Source organism: Scyliorhinus torazame, chromosome 8 (genome assembly GCF_047496885.1).
Source record: "Scyliorhinus torazame isolate Kashiwa2021f chromosome 8, sScyTor2.1, whole genome shotgun sequence".
Taxonomy (NCBI): Eukaryota; Metazoa; Chordata; class Chondrichthyes; order Carcharhiniformes; family Scyliorhinidae; genus Scyliorhinus; species Scyliorhinus torazame.
Window position 1 is genome coordinate 257,303,950 of NC_092714.1, and position 21,535 is coordinate 257,325,484.

General features: G+C 46.9%; 1 protein-coding gene across 1 annotated transcript in view; it reads right to left on the minus strand.

The window, feature by feature from the left end:
• dhx35 (DEAH-box helicase 35) overlaps positions 1 to 21,092 on the minus strand; it is a 100,378-nt gene extending 79,286 nt beyond the window's left edge. The window contains exons 1-2 of the mRNA XM_072515151.1: positions 21,046 to 21,092; positions 7,128 to 7,261 (exon numbers count right to left, since the gene is read on the minus strand). Of these exons, the coding sequence (XP_072371252.1) occupies positions 7,128 to 7,261; positions 21,046 to 21,085 (174 nt within the window). The 5' untranslated portion in view covers positions 21,086 to 21,092. The remainder of the gene's footprint in view (positions 1 to 7,127; positions 7,262 to 21,045) is intronic.
• Positions 21,093 to 21,535: the final 443 nt, after the last annotated feature.

Sequence of the window (21,535 nt, forward strand, 5' to 3'; positions counted from 1 at the left end):
TGGACCGCTGGAGGTGCAGTCATCCGAGAGAGAGGGAGTCCTCCTTCATCTCTCATGTCAATTGGGGGTTCTCTCAAATAGATGTCTTTGTGGTGGGGAAGTCGCTGCTTCTGGGGATGGTGGGGCTGAATATTCAGCAACTGTAAATCCAGATCATGCGCCACATTATGTGGATGTGAGGTTGGAGTCGAGTCGGGCCCAGTGCCCTGCTTGGAGGCTGGATACGGCACACCTTGCGGACAAGGACTTCAGTGAAAAGATGGCCTCTGCCACAGGAAATTATGTGAGTTACAACCAGAATGGGAAGGTTTCGCCCTCTACATTTTTTACAGCTCCTCAAACACGGTTGCAAACACCCCCCACCTTTTCTCAAACGCCCTTGCTGAGCCCCTTAACTCATGCTTTATCTTCTCTAACCGCAGGAAGTCGTACAGGTCACCCAACCATGCTGCTACCCCTGGTGGCGATGCCGACCGCCACTCCAGCAAAATTTGTCGCCGCGCAATCAGAGAGGCGAAGGCCAAGACATCGGCCTTCCTCCTCTCCATGAGCCCCGGCTTCTCTGAAACCCCAAATATCGCCACCAAAGGGTCCTGGTCCACTCCCTCCTCCACTATCCTGGCTGAGACCGTGAACACTCCCGCCCAGAATCTTCCCAATTTTTCACAACCCCAAAACATGTGCGCATGATTCGGTGGCCCCCGCCCACACCTCTCACACTCATCTGCTACCCCCTGAAAGAACCCACTCATTCTTGCCCGAGTCATATTCACCCTGTGCACCACCTTAAACTGTATCAGGCTCATCCTTGCGCAAGAGGAGGACCCGTTTACCCTTCGCAGTGCCTCACTCCATACTCCCCAATTGATCTCCATTCCCAACTCCGCTTCCCATTTCTCCTTGATCTTCACCACCTGCTCGCCTCCCAGCTCCCCCAGCCACTTATATATATCCCCAATTCTTCCCTCCCCTTCCACATCCTGAAGCAGCAGTCGCTCCAGCAGGGTATATCACAGCAATCTAGGGAACCCCTTCCAGACCTTTCGTGCAAAGTCCCTAACCTGTAGATAGCTGAACTCACTACCCCTCGGCAGCTCTACCCTCTCCCTTAGCTCCTCCAGACTGGCGAACCCTTCCTCCAAATACAAATCCCTCACCTTGACCAGCCGCACTTCCCTCCACCTCCTGTATACACTATCCATCCCCCCCGGCTCAAACCCATGATTCTCGCACAGCGGCGTCAGCACCGACATCCCTTCCACCCTAAAATGCCTCCTCAGCTGATTCCATATCTTCACCATGGACCGCACCACAGGGCTCCCTGAATACCTATCCGGAGCCATTGGCAATGCTGCCGTCACCATAGCCCTCAAACTAGACCCCTTACAAGATTCCTCCTCCATCCCAACCCACTCTCCCCCTTCTCCTTCCCACCACCGCCGCACCTTGTCCACATTCGACGCCCAATAATAATGAAGCAAGTTTGGCAACGCCAAACCCCCCCTGCTGCCTCTGTAGCAGGGTCCTCCCCACCCTCAGCACCTTCCCCGCCCATACAAAGTCAGAGATGATTGTGTCCACTTTCTGAAAAAAGGCCTTTGGTATAAAGATCGGGAGAGCCTGAAAGATAAACAAGAACCTCGGCAGAATATTAATTTTCACCACTTGGACCCTCCCCGCCAACGTTAGGTGCAGTGTATCCCACCGCCCTCTACATTTTGGGAGGCACCAGCTGTGCTTCAAAAGCTAGTGATTTGAAACAAAGCTGTTGGACTTTAACCTGTGTGTTGTACGACTTCTTACTGTGCCCACCCCAGTCCAACGCCGGCAACTCCACATCATCTCCACGGATGCAGAGAAGGCCTTTGATCGGGTGGAATGGACGTACCTCTTCGAGGTACTGGAAAGATTTGGGTTTGGGACAATGTTCATCTTGTATAGTGCTCCCGTGGCATGTGTCTGGACAAACACCGTGAGCTCAGATGACGTTCGGCTGCACAGGAGCACAAGGCAGGGATACCCGTTGTCCCCATTGCTGTTCACTCCAGCAATTGTACCTCTGGCCATTGTGCTTAGGTCGACGAAGGGGTGGAGAGGCATTGAAAGAGGAGGCAGGCAGCATCCCTCTATGCAGTTGATCAGCTGCTCTGCGTGTCTGATCCCGAAGCCAGCATGAGAAAGATAATGGAACTGCTGAGGGAGTTTGGAACCTTTTCAGGTTACAAGCTGAACCTGAGCAAGAGCGAAATCTTCCCAGTGAACCCCAGGGTAGAGAGGCGAAATTACAGACACTGGCACAAACAGAGTTTAGATACGTAGGGATCCAGGTGGCACATGACTGAGCCCAGTGGTTAGCACTGTTGCTTCACAGTTCCAGGGTCCCAGGTTTGATTTCCGGCTTGGGTCACTGTCTGTGCGGAGTCTGCACCTTCTCCCCGTGTCTGCATGGGGTTTCCTCCGGGTGCTCCGGGTTTCCTCTCACAGTCCAAAGCTCTGCAGGTTAGGTGGATTGGCCATGCTAAATTGCTTTTAAGTGTCGAAAAAGGTTAGGTGGGGTTACGGGGATAGGGTGGAGGTGTGGGCTTAGGGAGGGTGCTCTTTCGAATGGCCTCCTTCTGCACCGTAAATTCTATGATAATATCTCGGGGACGTCAATCGGGTGGTTTAGCAGTACCTAACCTAATGTTCTACTACTGAGCGGCAAACAGTGAAAGGGTGCAGAGATGGCTTGCGGAGTGGGTGCAGATGGAGGAGGCCTCATGCGTGGGGCCATCCTTACGGGCGTTGGTTCCTGCCCCTCTTCCGTTCTCACCAGCCAGGCTCTCGGCAAGCCCAGTGGCGATGGCGTCACTGAGAATCTGGAACCAATTCAGGCTACAATTCAGACTGAGGGCGCATGTCCGTGTTGGCACCAATATGCGGTAGCCACACATTCATTCCATCGGGGATGGATGCAACACACAAAACGTGGATGAAGAAGGGGGCTGAGAGGTTCAGGGACGTGGGGTTTGTGGGACTGGAGGAGTTGATGGAAAAATGTCAACTTCTGAGAGAGAGTGTGATCAGATACCTGCAGATGCGGGACTTCTTGGGGGGGGGGGGGGTCTCTCTGCAATCCCCTTGCTGCCGAAACCTACACTACTGGATGGGATGTTGTCTCAGGATGAGTTGGGAGCAGGGAGGATATCGGATATATATGGGCGGTTGCTGGAGGAAGTAGGGCCCTGTTGGATGAAACAAAGGGGAATTGGGGGGAGGAATTGGGACTCGAGCTGGAGGGTGGGCTCTAGAGTTAGCTTTGGAAAGAGTAAATTCCACCTCTCCTGGCGCCAGGCTGAGCCTGATAAAGCTTAAGGTGGTACATAGGGCACTCCTGACTAGAGCGCATGAGTGAGTTCTGTCCTTGGGTGGAGGATAGGTGCGAACAGTGCCGAAGGAGGCCTGTGAACCACTCCCCTATTTCCTGGTCCTGCTCAAAACTGGTCGAGTTCTAGGCCTCGACAACAAGTACTCTACGTCAGGTTCCTATTCATTGACTACAGCTCCGCCTTCAACACCATAATCCCAGCCAAGCTCATATCAAAACTCCAACACCTCAGACTTGGCTCCTCCCTTTGCAACTGGATCCTTGACTTCCTGACCCATAGGCCACAATCACTAAGAATAAACAACACAACCTCCACGATAGATTGGGCAGCACGGTAGCACAAGTGGCTAGCACTGTGGCTTCACAGAGCCAGGGTCCCAGGTACGATTACCTGCTGGGTCACTGTCTGTGTGGAGTCTGCACCTTCTCCCCGTGTCTGCGTGGGTTTCCTCCGAGTGCTCCGGTTTCCTCCCACAGTCCAAAGACTTGCAGGTTAGGTAGATTGGCCGTGATAAATTGCCCTTAGTGATCAAAAAGGTTAGGAGGGGTTACTGAGTTATGGGGATAGGGTGGAAGTGAGGGCTTAAGTGGGTCGATGCAGACTCGATGGGCCGAATGGCTTCCTTCTGCACTGTATGTTCTATAGTCTTCAATATCGGGGCCCTGCAAGGCTGTGTACTTTGCCCCCTACTATACTCCCTATACACACCGGACTTTGCGGCAAAATTTGGCTCCAACTCCATCTACAAGTTTGCTGATCACATGACCATAGTGCGGATCTCGAACAACAATGAGTCAGAGTACAAGAGGGAGATAGAAAATCTAGTGGCATGGTGTAACGACAACAATCTCTCCTTCAAACATCTGCAAAACTAAGGAGCTGGTCATTGACCTCAGGAATCAAAGTATTCTACACACCTCTGTCTGCATTAATGGTGCCAAGGTGGAGATGGTTAGCAGTTTCAAATTTCTAGGTGTGCACATCACCAACAATCTGTCCTGGTCTACCCATGTTGACGCTAGGACCAAGAAAACACAACAGCGCCTATACTTCCTCAGGAAACTATTTCAGCATGTCCTCATTGGCTCTTACCAATTTTTACAGATGCACCATAGAAAGCATCCTAACTGGCTGCATCGCAGCCTGGTGTGGCAACTGCTTGGCCCAAGACCATAAGAAACTACGGAGTTGTGAACACAGTCCAGTCCATCACACGAACACGCCTCTCATCCATTGACTCTGTCTACACCTCCCTCTGCCTTGGAAAAGTGGACAACATAATCAAAGACCGCACGCACCCAGGTTATTCTCTCTTCCAACTTCTTCCATTGGGCAGAAGATACAAAAGTCTGAGAACACGCACGAACAGACTCAAAACAACTTCTTCCCCGCTGTTACCAGACTCCTAAACGACCCTCTTATGGACTGACCTGATCTCTTCACACATCTTCTCTACTGAGTAGTTCTACACTCCGTATGCTTCACCCGATGCCTGTTCCTATGTATTTATATTCTGTTTTTATGAATATCCTATGTTTTTGTCATGTATGGAACGATCTGTCTGGACTATACACAGAAGAATACTTTTCACTGTACCTCAGTACATGTGACAATAAATCAAATCCAAATCCAAGCTTTGTTAAAACGTAAAGAGACAAACTGTTGCACTACATTTGATCGTTCTGTTGGCTGATAGGAGTTGCATTTGTTCTCTATGTTGTGCTATGTTTGGAATAAAAATACTTTTTAAAAAAGGCGCCACATAAATACAAGTTGTTAGGGCAGCACGGTGGTGCAGTGGTTAGCACTGCTGTCTCAAGGTGCCAAGGTCCCAGGTTCGATCCTGGCTCTGGGTCACTGTCCGTGTGGAGTTTGCACGTTCTCCCCGTGTTTGCGTGGGTTTCACCCCCACAACACAAAAAGATGGGCAGGGTAGGTGGATTGGCCACGCTAAATTGCCTTTAATTAGAAAAAATGAATTGGGGACTCTAAAATTTATTTTAAAAATAAATAAATAAATACAAGTTGTTGTTGCTACGCCCAAATCAGTTGTTGCATTTGTTTTCAACCATAGCAACAGCAATTGTACGTCAAAACTTTTTTAGTTGGCTCTGTATAGCTTTGGGGATTTATCACCCCATAAGACGCTGGCCAGGATTTTCTGGCCCTCCTCACGGCGGGTTTTCCGGTGGCAGAACGCCAATGACTGGCGGTGGGATCTTCCGGACTCACCAAAGGCAATGGCGTTTTTCCTGCCTCGCTGGCTGCGTCGGAAAATCCCAGCCACTCTGTGCCTTTTAGAAAATATGAAACAACTGAAATACTTTATAGTAAAATAAATACTTGTCTCTCAGGAAAAAAAAACCTAAAAATAACCCTTCCTGTCTTTCAGAGTCATAGTCATAGAACTGAGAAAATAATTAAAAGCTGGCCCCAAATAATTAAAATATCATAGATTATCATAGAATTTACAGTGCAGAAGGAGGCCATTCGGCCCATCGAGTCTGCACCGGCTCTTGGAAAGAGCACCCGACCCAAGGTCAACACCTCCACCCCATCCCCATAACCCAGTAATTCCACCCAACACCAAGGGCAATTTTGGATACTAAGGGCAATTTATCATGGCCAATCCACCTAACCTGCACATCTTTGGACTGTGGGAGGAAACCGGAGCACCCAGAGGAAACCCACGCACACACGGGGAGGATGTGCAGACTCCGCACAGACAGTGACCCAAGCCGGAATCGAACCTGGGACCCTGGAGCTGTGAAGCAATTGTGCTATCCACAATGCTACCGTGCTGCCCTAAATATCACAAAAACAAGCAAAATAATGACAATTTTGATCACTCTTTCAAGGGATGTGGGTGTTGCTGACAAGGCCAGCATTTGTTGCTCATCCACTATTGCCCCTTGAACGGAGTGGCTTGCTGGGTCTTTTCAGAAAAGCAGTTAAGAGTCAACCACATTGCTGTGGGTCTGGAGTCACGTGGAGGCCAGGCCACATAAGGATGGTAGATTTCCTTTCCTGGGGGACATTAGTCAACCAGATGGGTTTAGACCACAGACCATAAGACATAGGAGCGGAAGTAAGGCCATTCGGCCCATCGAGTCCACTCCACCATTCAATCATGGCTGATTTCAACTCCATTTACCCGCTCTCTCTCCATAGCCCTTAATTCCTCGAGAAATCAAGAATTCATCAACTTCTGTCTTAAAGACACTCAACGTCCTGGCCTCCACCACCCTCTGTGGCAATGAATTCCACAGACCCACCACTCTCTGGCTGAAGAAATTGCTCCTCGTCTCTGTTCTTAAAGTGACTCCCTTTTATTCTAAGGCTGTGCCCCCGGGTCCTAGTCTCCCCTGCCAATGGAAACAACTTCCCTACGTCCACCCTATCTACGCCATTCATTATCTTGTAAGTTTCTATTAGATCTCCCCTCAACCTCCTAAACTCCAGTGAATATAATCCCAGGATCCTCAGACGTTCATCGTATGTTAGGCCTACCATTCCTGGGATCTACTCGATGTTAGTCACAATTACTGAGACGAGCTTCACACACCAGATTTATGGATTGAATTTGATTCCTGCCACCTGACATGGTGGGATTTGAACTTGTGTTCCCCGAAGCATTAGCCTGAGCCTCTGGGTTACTAGTCCAGTGGGATTACCACGACACCACCGCCTCCATCTATTTCTCACAATTAATATCACTGTTGGACGAGGTAAATGTAAATAATTACATTATAAATATACCTTAAAGATAGGAAGCTTTTGCCTCTGTTGCTCTATGGAGAGGGATGCATATCGATTGTAAATCACTGCCGTTCCACTTGCTTCGGCAGAACTCACTCGCTCCTCAGATACGCCGACTCCAGGGCCCTCGGTACCTAAGCAATGGGATGCAGTCAAACTCAATTTTAAAATCGGCATTTTTTAATCTGAAGTAATCATTTCACCCTTTTCTGTTTCCCTCCTGAAGACTCGCACTCCTGCCAAATTTCACGTTCACACAGGATTAACCCATGAACATGCCCAAAGATAGACATTGAAAGCTGTCAGCCAGTTATTTGATCATAAAATACATCGCAGGTTCACCCACCATTCGAGAATGTCAGAAGGTGCCACTGGACGGAAACATGGCTTGATTTCCCCCCTCCATTGCCCCGAGCCAGAACCTGGTGCGACGCCAATCTTGTCGAACGATGATGTGGAGATGCCGGCGTTGGACTGGGGGTGAGCACAGTAAGAAATCTTACAACACCAGGTTAAAGTCCAACAGGTTTGTTTCAAATCACTCGCTTTCGGAGCACTTTCGGAGGAAGGAGCAGTGCTCCGAAAGCGAGTGATTTGAAACAAACCTGTTGGACTTTAATCTGCTGTTGTAAGACTTCTTACTGGTCTAACGATGTAACCGTCCAATTAAGTGGCCTCTCCTGATTCCTTTAAGGGCAGCAGCTACGCGATTTAGTGAGAATGTTGTGGCTTCAAAAAACTTGAGGAAAGGTTGGGTCCGTATCCTTTGGAGTTTGGAAGAATGGGAGGTGATCTTATCGAAACATATAAGATTCTGAGGGGACTTTGTGGTGATGTGCATCAATGTAAATACATGTAGGCTAGCTAGACACTAGAGGGAGCACCAGAAACATCACACACACACACTCAACCAATAGATCAGTTAGATAGGACACGACCAATGGACATTCACGATACACACAGAGGTGACACGACCACAGGGGGGCATTACACCAACCCATATATAAAGGACACCACACACATGATCTGCCTCTTTCCAGTGGCGACAGTCAGTGAGTAGAGGCACAGGGTTGACTCAATATTACACCCACCACGTGGATTGCAGCAACTGGTTAGTCAGCCTGGGTAGCTAAAGATAATGAATGGCTTAGATAGGGTGGATGTAGGGAAGTTGTTTCCATTAGCAGGGGAGACAAGGACCCGGGGGCACAGCCTTAGAATAAAAGGAAGTCACTTTAGAACAGAGATGAGGAGAAATTTCTTCAGCCAGAGAGTGGTGGGTCTGTGGAATTCATTGCCACAGAGGGCGGTGGAGGCCAGGACGTTGAGTGTCTTTAAGACAGAAGTTGATAAATTCTTGATTTCGAGGAATTAAGGGCTATGGAGAGAGAGCGGGTAAATGGAGTTGAAATCAGCCATGATTGAATGGTGGAGTGGACTCGATGGGCCGAATGGCCTTACTTCCGCTCCTATGTCTTATGGTCTTATAGTAGGATTAGCAGTAGTGTCGAACCCGAGTAATAGAAGTGTAAATAGTTTAATAAACGTGTTGAAGTTATCTCCACGTCTGAACCTTCCTTCGTCAAGTGCACCACAAGGAAGCCGCTTATGTTACACCTAGAACATAACAAATCATGGTACCAGGACTGAACTGTTTCAATCCATATAGCCATACCTCAGCGTACAGTGACAACCAACAATGATATCCAGGCAAGATGTTCGAGATCCGGGTTCCGTAGCAGCTGCAGTGCCACGGCGATCTCCGCGAAAACTGGCGGGTATTCCGGCAAATGTCTGAAATCTTCCTGGTAGCAGCCAAACTAGAAGACGTGGCCGATGCTGAAAAGACAGAGCTTCTGCTCACCATCGCCGGTGCCAGAGCAGAAGAAATCTTTTAAAAATCCAAGTTCTCCAAGGGGCAAAACAGGAGCGACTTCCAGGCAGTCCTGGACAAATTCGGCAAATACTGTGAGGAAAACACACTCCAACCAGCAAGAAAAGGTAAGAGAAGCGCCAGTACTCACCAAGAGGCCGAGATCCCGGAGCAGAGAACAATTTTGATCAGCGGCCATCTTTCTAAAGGGACTGCACTTGCGCAGTTGTGAAACGCCGCGCATGCGCAATCACAAAAACGGCCCCCGGTACAGGAACAGTGATTTGCGCAGCAAACACTTCCTACGTATGATGTCACATGCATCATGACGTCAGAGGCCCCGGACCACGCCCATTTAAAGGGGAAACGTCCCAAATCAAAGAAAAAATCTTTTAAAGCCGTAAAACAACCTTCCTTCACCTAGAATGATAGCACAATGCCTCAAATTGAACTAGGAAATGAAATTAACCTCCGAAGAACCGTGCAACAAGCAGTTACCTACGCCCAAACCGATGATTCCGACCTTGAATACTTCGATACCGACCTTTACACTTCCTCTGGACCTCGTGAGCCCAATGCCAGCTCTGACGCAAACAGTGATGATATGGTCCTCGAAGACTACGACTCGGACAAACCTTTCACCTTGGGACGCTACCCCAGTACCAAATCCGAACCGCAATTAGACGTGTTACACATTGACGACCCCGACGACGAGTTCTTTGGATTTGAGGATCTTTAGCCTAGCAGATATGACATCCCGACTCATGAGTGCAGGATTATGCTGCGGCCTGAAACCAAGAGACAGAGAGCGGTACAACCCCACAGAGAGTGGCCTGCTGCCACACAGAGCGTGGTCCACGCGCCGCTCAGGGGTCCCGACTCTACGAAAGAAGACACGCAAGACTCCACACCGCAGTCCTTGCATGAACAAGAAGCGACTCCAGTGTCAAAAGCCTCCACAGCGAGCTCGTGGACAGACTCCACAATTGCAGATTCGCAAGACTCCAGAGCGCAGTCCTTTCACGAACAAGAAGTGACTCCAGTGTCACAAGCCTCCACAGCGAGCTCGTGGACAGACTCCACGATAGAAGAAACGCAAGACACCAGAGCGCAGTCCTTGCGCACAAGATGTGACTCCAGTGTCACAAGCCACTGCAGCGAGCTCGTGGACAGCCTCCACGATAGAAGCAACGTAAGACTCCGACGCGCAGTCCTTGCAAGACCAAGACCATGAGGGTCTAGCCACCTCCTCTGACCAACTAGCGGCAGATGATGCAAGTCTGCCATGCTCAAGTAAATAGCAAGAAGATTATGACAGTCTACCACGCTCCAGTGCACAGCAGGACTACCATGATGGTCTATCATGCTACAGTGACAAACAAAGCGACGATGACAGTCCAAGCCCAAATGAAGGACAACAGCAAGACAATGACAGTCCACCCACATTGTTTGCGCCACCACATGAAGACTCTGACAATTTACCCAACCCAAGTGAACAACAAGCAGCTACTGAGGATCTACCCACGGTATGTGAGACGAGTGACGACAGCATCCCACTTCCCATGCAAGATGTGCAAAGTGACAGACCTCAGCTAGTGTGTACAGAGGCACTCGACGATCACTGTGAGACCACTGGTGACTCCGGTGACAGCACGATACTTCCACCCACATTCGCTCGAACTTCTCCACAAGTCAATGCATTCCTGCATGTTCCAACTCCGGACGTGCAGCCTCAAGAAATCTCAGCTGACTCAAGTGAACCTGCTAAGACTCTGGACGGGGAGCATCAACAAACCAACACTGACTCAGTTAAAACAGACCAGACTCCAGATGGGGAGCAACCAAACGCCGACTCTGATTCACGTAAGCCGGACTTTACTCCAGACAGGGAGTGCTGCAACCTCGGTGATGGCACGCTCAGGGTGGCAGCAGATGCCACAACGACAGGTGATGGATCACTTAACAATTACACTGGGCCAGTGATAACAAGCAGCGGTTACAGTCCAAGAGGAATATACCAATATTCACCACAGCTATATCCACACATTTGTTCCACACCAGCAGTGCAGCCAATGACAAACCTAGTATTCGGGCATGCAGCAGCCAGCAGTCTATGCAGCATATTCTCAAACAGGTCAGCACTACGGATTGCCCACTAATGGAATCAAGACCGAAGGAGGACTACCGCAAGCGCAATCTGCACTACAGACTGGATGCCTTAGTTCCAGCCCAGGATTTGCTGCACCCCAGCCTGACCAGACGGCATATTCCCATCAGATGCAAGGTTCTAGTTTCACACCATCACCAGGTATTTATGCGAGCAGCAATTCTATTTCCAATTCGACAAGCTTCAAATATTCTCAGCAGGATCACCCTTCCTGCACAGCATGTGCCCAGAACCAGTATGTACAATCTTATCCAACTTCAACATATGGCACAGCCATGACCTCGAATGATACTGTTGATGGTACCTCTTCAACGTCAACACCTTATCAGCTACAAGATACCATCCGACAGCACCATCACAAACATCGAAAAAAGAAAGGGACTCCAAATCAGACCGCGAAGTGATTTGACCACTTCTTGGTTCCTGTGGCACAGGGACGTTGATGGCATTCATAACCAAGGGAGACATTTGACCATGATGATTGATGGTTTTTGGGCTCACACAAATTATTTTGATTTATTGTTTAATCACTGTTCCCATGACTTGTATATACCTTAACCTATCTACCTGTTTTTTGTTCAATTTTCTCAAAGTGTACAGAAAATATGTAACATATAAAAAAGGGGGGGGGGATGTGGGTATGTGCATCAATGTAAATACATGTAGGCTAGCTAGACACTAGAGGGAGCACCAGAAACATCACACACACACACTCAACCAATAGATCAGTTAGATAGGACACGACCAATGGACATTCACGATACACACAGAGGTGACACGACCACAGGGAGGCATTACACCAACCCATATATAAAGGACACCACACACATGATCTGCCTCTTTCCAGTGGCGGCAGTCAGTGAGTAGAGACACAGGGTTGATTCAATATTACACCCACCACGTGGATTGCAGCAACTGGTTAGTCAGTCTGGGTAGCTATAGTAGGATTAGCAGTAGTGTCAAACCCGAGTAATAGAAGTGTAAATAGTTTAATAAACGTGTTGAAGTTATCTCCACGTCTGAACCTTCCTTTGTCAAGTGCACCACAATGAAGCCGCTTATGTTACACCTACAACATAACAAATCAGACTTGACAGGCCTGATGCCGCGAGGGTATTTACCCCACGGGAGAGACTAGGATGAGAGACCAGGGCACACAATTTAAAAATAAGGGATCTCCCGTTTAAGGCAGAGATGGGGAGAATTTTTTTTTTCCTCTCAGTGGATTGTTATTCTGTGGAATTCCCTTCCCCAGAGAGCAGTGGAGGCTGGGTCACTGAATATTTTCAAAGCTGGGTTTGCTCCATTCTTGATTGACAAGGAAGTCAAAGGGTACAGGTAAGTCAAAGTAGACAGAAAAGTGGAATTGAGCAGAGCCAACCAGAGCAGCCCATGATCTTATCAAATAGCACAGCCGGCTTGAGAGGCTGATTGGACTACTCCGAATTCGTATGTTTGCAAAATCTAGGCTGACATATCAGTGCAGCACTCTCAGCGTTGATGAAAGTGCCATTTTCCATGTGAGGTGTTAAATTGAGGTCCCATCTGACCTCTTAGATGAATATTAAAGATCCCAAGGCATTATGCAAAGAGCAGGGGACTTCCCCCCAATGTTCTGGACAATACTTATCCTTCAATCAATATCACTAAAGCAGATTAGCAGGTCATTATCGTACTGCAGTTTGTGGGAGCTTGCAGTGCACTCGCTGCTGCATTTCCTACATAATAAGTGACTCCACTTCAGAAGTACTTAATTGGCTGTAAAACGCTTAGAGACATTTTTGAAGGACACTATATAAATTAATTCCACTGTCAGTATTTGTTTTATATAAATTAAGAGTGCCCAATTCATTTTTCCAATTAAGGGGCAATTTAGCATGGCCAATCCACCTACCCTGGCCATCTTTGGGTTTTGGGGGCGAAACCCATGGAAACACAGGGAGAATGAGCAAACTCCACACGGACAGTGACCCAGAGCCGGGATCGAACCGGGGACCTCGGCGCCGTGAGGATGCAGTGCTAACCATTGTGCCGCCTGTACTGTCAGTACTTTTACAGTCAGACAGAAAAATATCAAACTAAGGAAGCTTTAGCCCGACTGCTATTTTTCCCATCACCAAGTTGGCCAGAAACCACTCACCAAAGGCTACATTTTGTTTTAATTCATTCACAGAATGTGACCGGCGTTGACAGAGCCACCAATTTACTGCCCATCCATAGCTGCCCTTGAGAAGGTGGTCATGAGTTGCCACCTTGAATACAACGGAGTGGCTTGCTCGCCCATTTCAGAGGGCAGCTCAGATTGCTGTGGGTCTGGAGTCAGATGTAGACCAGACTGGTAAAAGACAGCTGTTTTCCATCCCGAAAGAACATTTGTGAACTAGTTGGGTTTTTACAGCAATCCAGTAGTTGCGTGGCCACAATTACCAATACTGGCTTTTCATTGCGGATTTATTTATTTAACTGAGTTTAAATTCCCCAGTTGTCAATGGTGCGATTTTAATTCATTTCTCCAGATCATTAGTCTGGTCCTCTGGATTACCATCCCATAACCTGACCCCTATGCTACCCTTCCTCGCATGATGATGCTCCAATACATTGTCTCATGGAGCATTAGGATGGGGTCTGCCCTCTTAGATGCTACACAGGAATCCACTCAGTTACTCTATCAATCATTAGTGGCAAGCGCAACAAGGGCATTTCCAGAAGGTCAGATGGGGATGGAAGAGATACATAGCGAATCCACTGCTGATCCTGTACACTAATCAGTGTCCGATTGCAGTGAGCCCGTGAGGGGCACCCTAGCTCAATCCTCTCTCCGAGATAAAGAATCTCAGAAGAGGAGAGAGTGACGAAGATGCCACTGGGCACTGTCAAACATCCAGATGCTCAACAGGCGTTTAAAATCATGCAACAATAGGGCAGCACAGTGATGCAGTGGTTAATTGCTGCCTCACAGTCGCCGAGGCCCCAGGTTCGATCTCGGCCCTGGGTCACTGTCCGTGTGGAGTTTGCACATTCTCCCCGTGTCTGCGTGTGTTTCGCCCCCACAACCCAAAAAGATGTGCAGGGTGGATGTATTGGCCACACTAAATTGGCCCTTAATCGGAAAAAAAATAATTGGATACTCTAAATTTATTTTAAAAATATTTTTAAAAAACTAAAATCATGCAATGTTTTACAAACTGCTCAGTGCCTGAGTTACTCTCAGCCGAGAACACCCTAGCTCCACTTACAACCAGTAGTAACTGATAGCATGGCTGCAAATATGATTCCGATATAGAATCTTAGGTGGCAGACACCAGAGAGTACGGTTGGTGATTGGGACAGGAGGGCAGCGTTTGGGAGTTTAGCTGAAAAGTATGGTGCAAAGTATCTCAGTCAATCATAGTTCGTGGAAAAAGTGATCTGGTTAGAAAAACATGAGTAAGCTTTGGAAAACTCTACATTTTGAAGTGAAAAATAAGTACACTGGGGAACAAAGTGAAATGTTAAATTGCAGACGTTAAAACAAAACCAATGGCAAAGCTTGGCTTTCGGTATTTCTCTGGTTGGGGGGGTGAAGAAAGAGGTCGGTGAGCAACGTGTCTTTCAACGTGAAATACAACCATGAGGCAAGAGATTAGGTGGGGCAACCTAGGGGCAATGGTATAAAAACGTACAGAAAAAAGGAGGAAGTCGCATGACCTCTTGAACCTGTTCCATTATTCAGGCAAGATCATGCCTGACCTCCTACATCAACTCCACTTTTCTGCCCTAATTCCATTTTGGGATTTAAGGAGAAAAGTGGAGGGAGGTGCTTTTTAAAGTATTTTTAAAGATAAATTTAGAGCATCCAATTCTTTTTTTTTTCCAATTAAGGGGTAGTTTAGCATGGCCAATCCACTTAGCCTACACAGCTTTTGGGTTGTGGGGGGTGAAACCCATGCGGAAACGGGGAGAATAGGCAAACTCCACACGGACAGTGACCCGGGGCTGGGATCGAACCCCGGTCCTCGGTGCCGTGAGGGACTGATAGGTTTAGGTTTCTGTTGGTCCTTGGTCTTTCTTTCTCTCCAGTCTATCATTGTTACTCCGGAAAGAACGTAATACAAATAATATTTATCACCTGCACACAGAATTTGCAATTACCATTAAAATACGCCCACCATTTTGTCTTTGTCTCAGTTCTGTATTAGGAAAATAAAGGTAGTTTTAAGGGATCTATATTTGTACTGGTAAACATCAGACATAAGGTATAGTTTTAAGTTGGTTTAATTTAATGTTTCTGTGTCTGGAAGGGTAAAACCTAGTTAGATTCATGCTGGACAAAGGAGTTTGTATGTGTGTGGGTTGGTTATGTTCCAACTGTATTTCTACTGTGCTTAGAGAGGCCTATGGCATAAAGAATAAACAAAAGGTATCAGCATTGTGGGCATTGCTTAGAATGTGGGGCCTTGTAAGGTAGAGAAGCTTTTAAGTTTTAGTTTAGCTAATTTTATTGCAGTACTGAGAGAGAAGGCAGCTCTAAAGCTCTGCCCGGCCCTGGGTCATTGTCTGTGTGGAGTTTGCACATTTCCCCCCCCCCCCCCCCCCCCCCCACCGTGTCTATGTGGATCTCGCCCCCACAACCCAAAATGATGTGCAGGGTAGGTGAATTGGCCATGCTAAATTGCCCCTTAATTAGAAAAAAAAGAATTGGGTACTCTAAATTTTATGAAAAAAAAGCTCTCCACCTCTAGAAGCAGTTGGTTTTGAAGGCTGAAGAGAGAATATCTCTTTCAGATTTGCTAGAGGAAAAGCCATACCATGGAGTAATGGCTAAGAAAACAAGTGCAGAGATCTGAAGAGCAGCTGGTTAAGGAAATGAGAAATTAAGAGAAACGTGTCCAAGAAGTCAGGAGTAAAGTGAACAGAGACTAAGGTGTTGTTCAGAAGAATTCAAGGAAGAGTAAATAAAGTGTTCTGAGTTAAAGAAACAATTGCAGTAACCAGATTTGAAGTGGGACAGCAGACTTCAGAGGTAAATTATACATCTGATGCCATTCAATACAGTATGGGAATTGCCAGTTAAAGCAATTGTGAGCAGTTTGCGTCGCAGTTAAGACAAAAACATTTGGGCAGCACTGTGGCGAAGCAATTAGCACTGCTGCCTCACGGCACCGAGGACTCGGCCCCAGGTCACTGTCCGTGTGGAGTTTGCACATTCTCTCTGTGTCTGTGTGGGTCCCACCCCCACAATCGAAATAAATATGTGCAGGGTAGGTGGATTGACCACACTAAATTGCCACTTAATTACGAAAAAAAGAATTGGTTACTCTAAATTTATTTAAAAAAGACAAAGAATTCCTCAAGGGGCTGGTGTGAAATCCTGGACTGGATTCACTGTTAAAAGTGGAGTGGAACCATTGTTTAAAAGTGTCATATGGACAATCTGGGCTGGATTTTAGAATGCAAACCGCTAAGGGAAGCATAATTATGGGAGACGATCTTAAAGCATGTTTTTGAGAGTGGAGTTTGGAAACCCTCACTTGACAATCTGGGGGGATTCTGAGGAGACATCCACAATCATTTACTTGAGGTTCAGAGTAGAGAGTGTATTTGTCCACAGTCATCTGTGTGTTAATGAGACCACTGCAGATTAAGATGCACTTTGTAATCCATGTTAATCTTAAAACCTGTGTGCAAGGGGCGAGTAGGCTTTTGTATCATAATCCAACTTTTGCATGTTTAATTTTTTTTCTTGTTGTTAAAACTACTTAGCGGTCCTGTGACTCTGTTCCTTCATGTTTTACTTTTAAAAAGTTATGGTCTTTTGAGCCAGGATTTCATTCTGGGATCTTTCCATCCAGTTATAACATCAGCTGGGTTCTTAACATCTGAAGGTACGAAACCTCTCCATTCATGCCCATGGAATGCAAGAACACTTATTTGACGAGTGTTGTTTATTAAAGTGTGTCACCTTGTTGCCTAGCCATGAAAGTAAAGAACTATAACAAGTTTAACTTTGCACAGTATTGTTGCCTTGTCACGGACATTTGATTTACATTTTTCAGTATCAATGTTAAGTCAATAGTGTTCCAACACTTCTGTTGAAATTCAATATCCATTGGAAGAAAAAGTGGGCGGCATAATGTCTCACAAAGCCTCGCCAGGAATATCCAAATATTTGGTTTAAGATGAAACATAGCAGTATGGATAAATGTTGATCAATGGACAGCACGGTAGCATAGCGGTTAGCGCAACTGCTTCACAGATCCAGGGTCCCAGGCTCGATTCCCGGCTGGGTCACTGTCTGTGCGGAGTCTGCACGTTCTCCCCGTGTGCGCGTGGGTTTCCTCCGGGTGCTCCGGTTTCCTCCCACAGTCCAAAGATGTGCAGGTTAGGTGGATTGTCCATGCTAAATTGCCCTTAGTGTCCAAAATTGCCCTTAGTGTTGATTGAGTGGGGTTACTGGGTTATGGGGATAGGGTGGTGTGGGCTTGGGTAGGGTGCTCTTTCCAAGAGCCGGTGCAGACTCGATGGGCCGAATGGCCTCCTTCTGCACTGTAAATTCTATTCTATGACAGGAAACAAAGAGTTAGAGTAAATAGATGTTAGGGCGACATGGTGGTGCAGTGGTTTGTACTGCTGCCTCACGGCGCCGAGGACCCGGATTCGATCTCAGCCCCGGGTCACTGTCCAATGCATGTGCACATTCTCCCCGTGTCTGCATGGGTCTCACACCCACAACCCAAAAACATGCGCCGTGTAGGTGAATTGGCCACGCTAAATTGCCCCTTAATTGGAAAGAAATGAATTGAGTGCTCTAAATGTTTTAAAAAATAGAGTAAATAGATGTCACTCAGATGGAGGATGGTGAGCAGCGCTAGATGCTAAGGTCATTGTTAAGTCTACTTGGGTAAGGGCAGCACGGTGGCCTAGTGGTTAGCACAGCTGCCTCACGGCACTGAGGTCCCAGGTTCGATCCCGGCTCTGCGTCATTGTCCGAGTGCACTTTGCACATTCTCCCCGTGTTTGTGGGGGTGAAATGTGCAGAGTAGGAGGCCACACTAAATTGCCCCTTAATTGGAAAACATAATTGGGTAATCTAAATTTATTTTTAAAAAAGGTCCACTTGGGTGGATGAACAAAGAGATCTAGAGATCTAAATACATAATTCTCTGAAATTGTAGGTAGATAAAGGCATGAAAACATTTTTTTTTTAAATTTAGATTACCCAATTCTTTTATTCCAATTAAGGGGCAATTTAGTGTGGCCAATCCACTAATCCTGCACATCTTTGGGTTGTGGGGGTGAGACCTCCGCAGACACGGGGAGAATGTGCAAAACCCACACGGACAGTGATCCGGGGCTGGGATCGAACTCGGGTCCTCGGTGGCGTGAGGCAGCAGTACTAATGTACCACTGCGCCACAATGTCGCCCTAACATCTATTTACATTTAAAATTTCATAAAAATGGGAATTGAGCACGAGTGCACGAAAAAAACAAGGATAATGTTGCAGTTCGGCCAATTAGAAAAACGTGTGCAGTTTTGTTCACTTCATTACAGATAGGACATTAATTTCTTAGATGGAACATAACTAGAGTTTCACATTCTTGGTTATGAGGAAAGACCCCACATAGATGGTCTATTTCCACAGCAACAGTGAACGGTTAAAGGAAATTTAGTAGAGGCTTTTTGTAAATTATGAAGTTCTGATAAAATGACTAAGAAGGGATTATTTCCTCTGGTTGGGGAATAAGTGATGAGGGGTCACCAATTTAAAATCTTCATTAGGACAGTAAGGAAAGAGGTTAGGTGAAGTTTGGAATGCTTCACCATGGAGAATAACTAAGGTGGCATCGCATCTTTTAAGGTACTAGAAAAATATTTGAAGCACAGGAAGACACAGAGCTATGGGAAAAGAGCAAAACTATAGGATAATAATAATCTATAATAATAATCTTTATTGTCTCAAGTAGGCTGACATTAGCACTGCAATGAAGTTATTATGAAAAGCCCCCAGTCGTCATATTCCAGCGCCTGTTCGGGTACACAGAGGGAGAATTCAGAAAGTCCAAATTACCTAACAGCACGTCTTCCGGGACTTGTGGGAGGAAACCGGAGCACCCGGAGGAAACCCACGCAGACACTGAGAGAACGTGCAGACTCCGTACAGACAGTGACCTGGCGCTGTGAAGCAACAGTGCTATCTACTGTGCTACCATGCCAGATTGGTCGAATAAAGGACTGGTTCAGACACAATATCCAAATAACCTTCTTCTGTCATGGAAATGTTTTTAGCTCAATGAATGTCACTGAGAAAGTAAAGGAGGAACTGAAAAAAGAGGGTTTTAATGGACTTTATATTTAATATTAGAGCAGTGTTGAACTGCAACAAACAAAGCAAATAGAATATTGAACGACCCAAAACAAATGCAATTATGCTCAGACCTGGCAGTATTCTAGTCAGCCGCCATCATGAATACCACATATCTAGTTCTGTCCACAGAGATGCAAGCTCTAGAGATAATCCAGAGAACAGCAATAAGAATGATCCCTGGGGACCCTTGCTGAGCTTCAGGAAAGACTAGAGAAACTAGAGAGTTTTTCAGCATCAAATCGAGGAAACTGAAAGAGATTATCTAATGGATGTGTGCAAAGTGGTAACCAGAATAAAATTAAAGTCAATCCAAAGCATGAAACAATAAGAGTAGGATAAAGGGACACAAATTGGTAAAAGGAAAATTGTCGGACTGATTTCAGGGAATTCTTCACAAAGTGATCAACAAATAGGATGGTCTTTTATGTCGATTTGTGAAGCTGAAAAACCTAGGATTATTTAACAGTGGATTTCAGTAAGAGGCAATTAGGGAGTCTGTTTGACAGGATTAATTAGCAGGATCCAATGGGATCTGTATCTACCTCATGAACCGCCATTGATAAATCCACTATCTAAAATTGAATTGTGCAGACTAATCATTACATGGTGTATGCTGATCTTAACAAGTATGACAGTCAGGTGCTAGACTTGGCCATGCAGAATGATAAACGCAGAATGATAAACAGGTAGAGTACCAAATTCACATTGCCATGATTCAAGCGTCACCTTGTATCAGTGTTAATATTTTAGAGCTAACTCCAGGGCTCAAGTGCATTATGTAGGCTGACACTGCAGTGCAATCCTAAGGGAGTGCCTTATTGTCAGAGGTGCTGACTTTCAGATGAAAGGTAAAAACCGGTGGCTCAAATACCTGTTCAATTGGACATAACAGGGTTCCTGCCACTTCTGGAAAAGGGTCAGGAAGTACCCCCGCCCCGCTGTCCTGGCCAACATTTGTTTCCTCAATCCACACCACCAAAACAGATGAACTGGTAATTTGCTACAAGTGGGATCTTGCTGTGTAAAATTGACTGCCATGGTTGCCAGCACGACACGAGTGACTATTGAAAAGCAGCCCACTGGCTGCCGGGCACGTTGGGGGCAATCCTGTGGCTGTTGAGAGGCGCTGACATGACTGTCAATTCTTTACAAATGTGATGACTAGCCCTTCGCCCCAGACAGGGGTCAGAGACTCTCTCCTCCCGACACACGAGTCACCAGTGGAGGAATCGCAGCCAAAAAGGGCGTTTGGGAGGGCGGGCATGACAGGAAACCCTTGCAGATTAATGAAAGGTAGAGACAGAGTGAGTGTAAGAGGTCCCCCGGCACCTCACTGCGACACACCCCTGGCTGCACATTGGGATAACACACCCACTCTGCTGGGCAGCTGCCGAGCGCCCTCTTTGCGTTCAATTTCGAAAGGTGTTTTTTTAACCCAAGGGCTCTGCGGGGCGCCTGCTCCTGTGCAATAATTGCCCCCCGTTCTTCCCGCCCCGGATTTGATCTCATTCCCCTCGGCATTTCATCTTTACCTGGTTTCCAAAACTTCGGTGCTGACATGGGGGCCGCCATCTTGGTGTGAAAGGTCACGGGGAGGCCTGTCAATCATCGCGACGTCATCAATGGACTGTCTGGCTCCTTCCCCACAGCCTCTCTGCAGATTTGCACTCCCTCCAGTTCCAATCACATTGATGCTCAACATGTCTTCATCTTTAAAAAGGGGAATAACATACCTGAAGGTTGCACAAGTTGTCATTTGCACTGCATGCACTCCCTCCAGTTACAATCACATTGATGCTCAACATGTCTTTATCTTAAAAAGGGGAATAACACCTGAAGGTTGCACATGTTGTTATTTGCACTGCATGCACTCCCTCCAGTTAGAATCACATCGATGCTCAACATGTCTTCATCTTTAAAAAGGGAAACAACATACCTCAGAGTACCCAATTCATTTTTTTCAATTAAGGGGCAATTTAGCATGGCCAATCCACCTACCCTGCACATCTTTGGGTTGTGGGG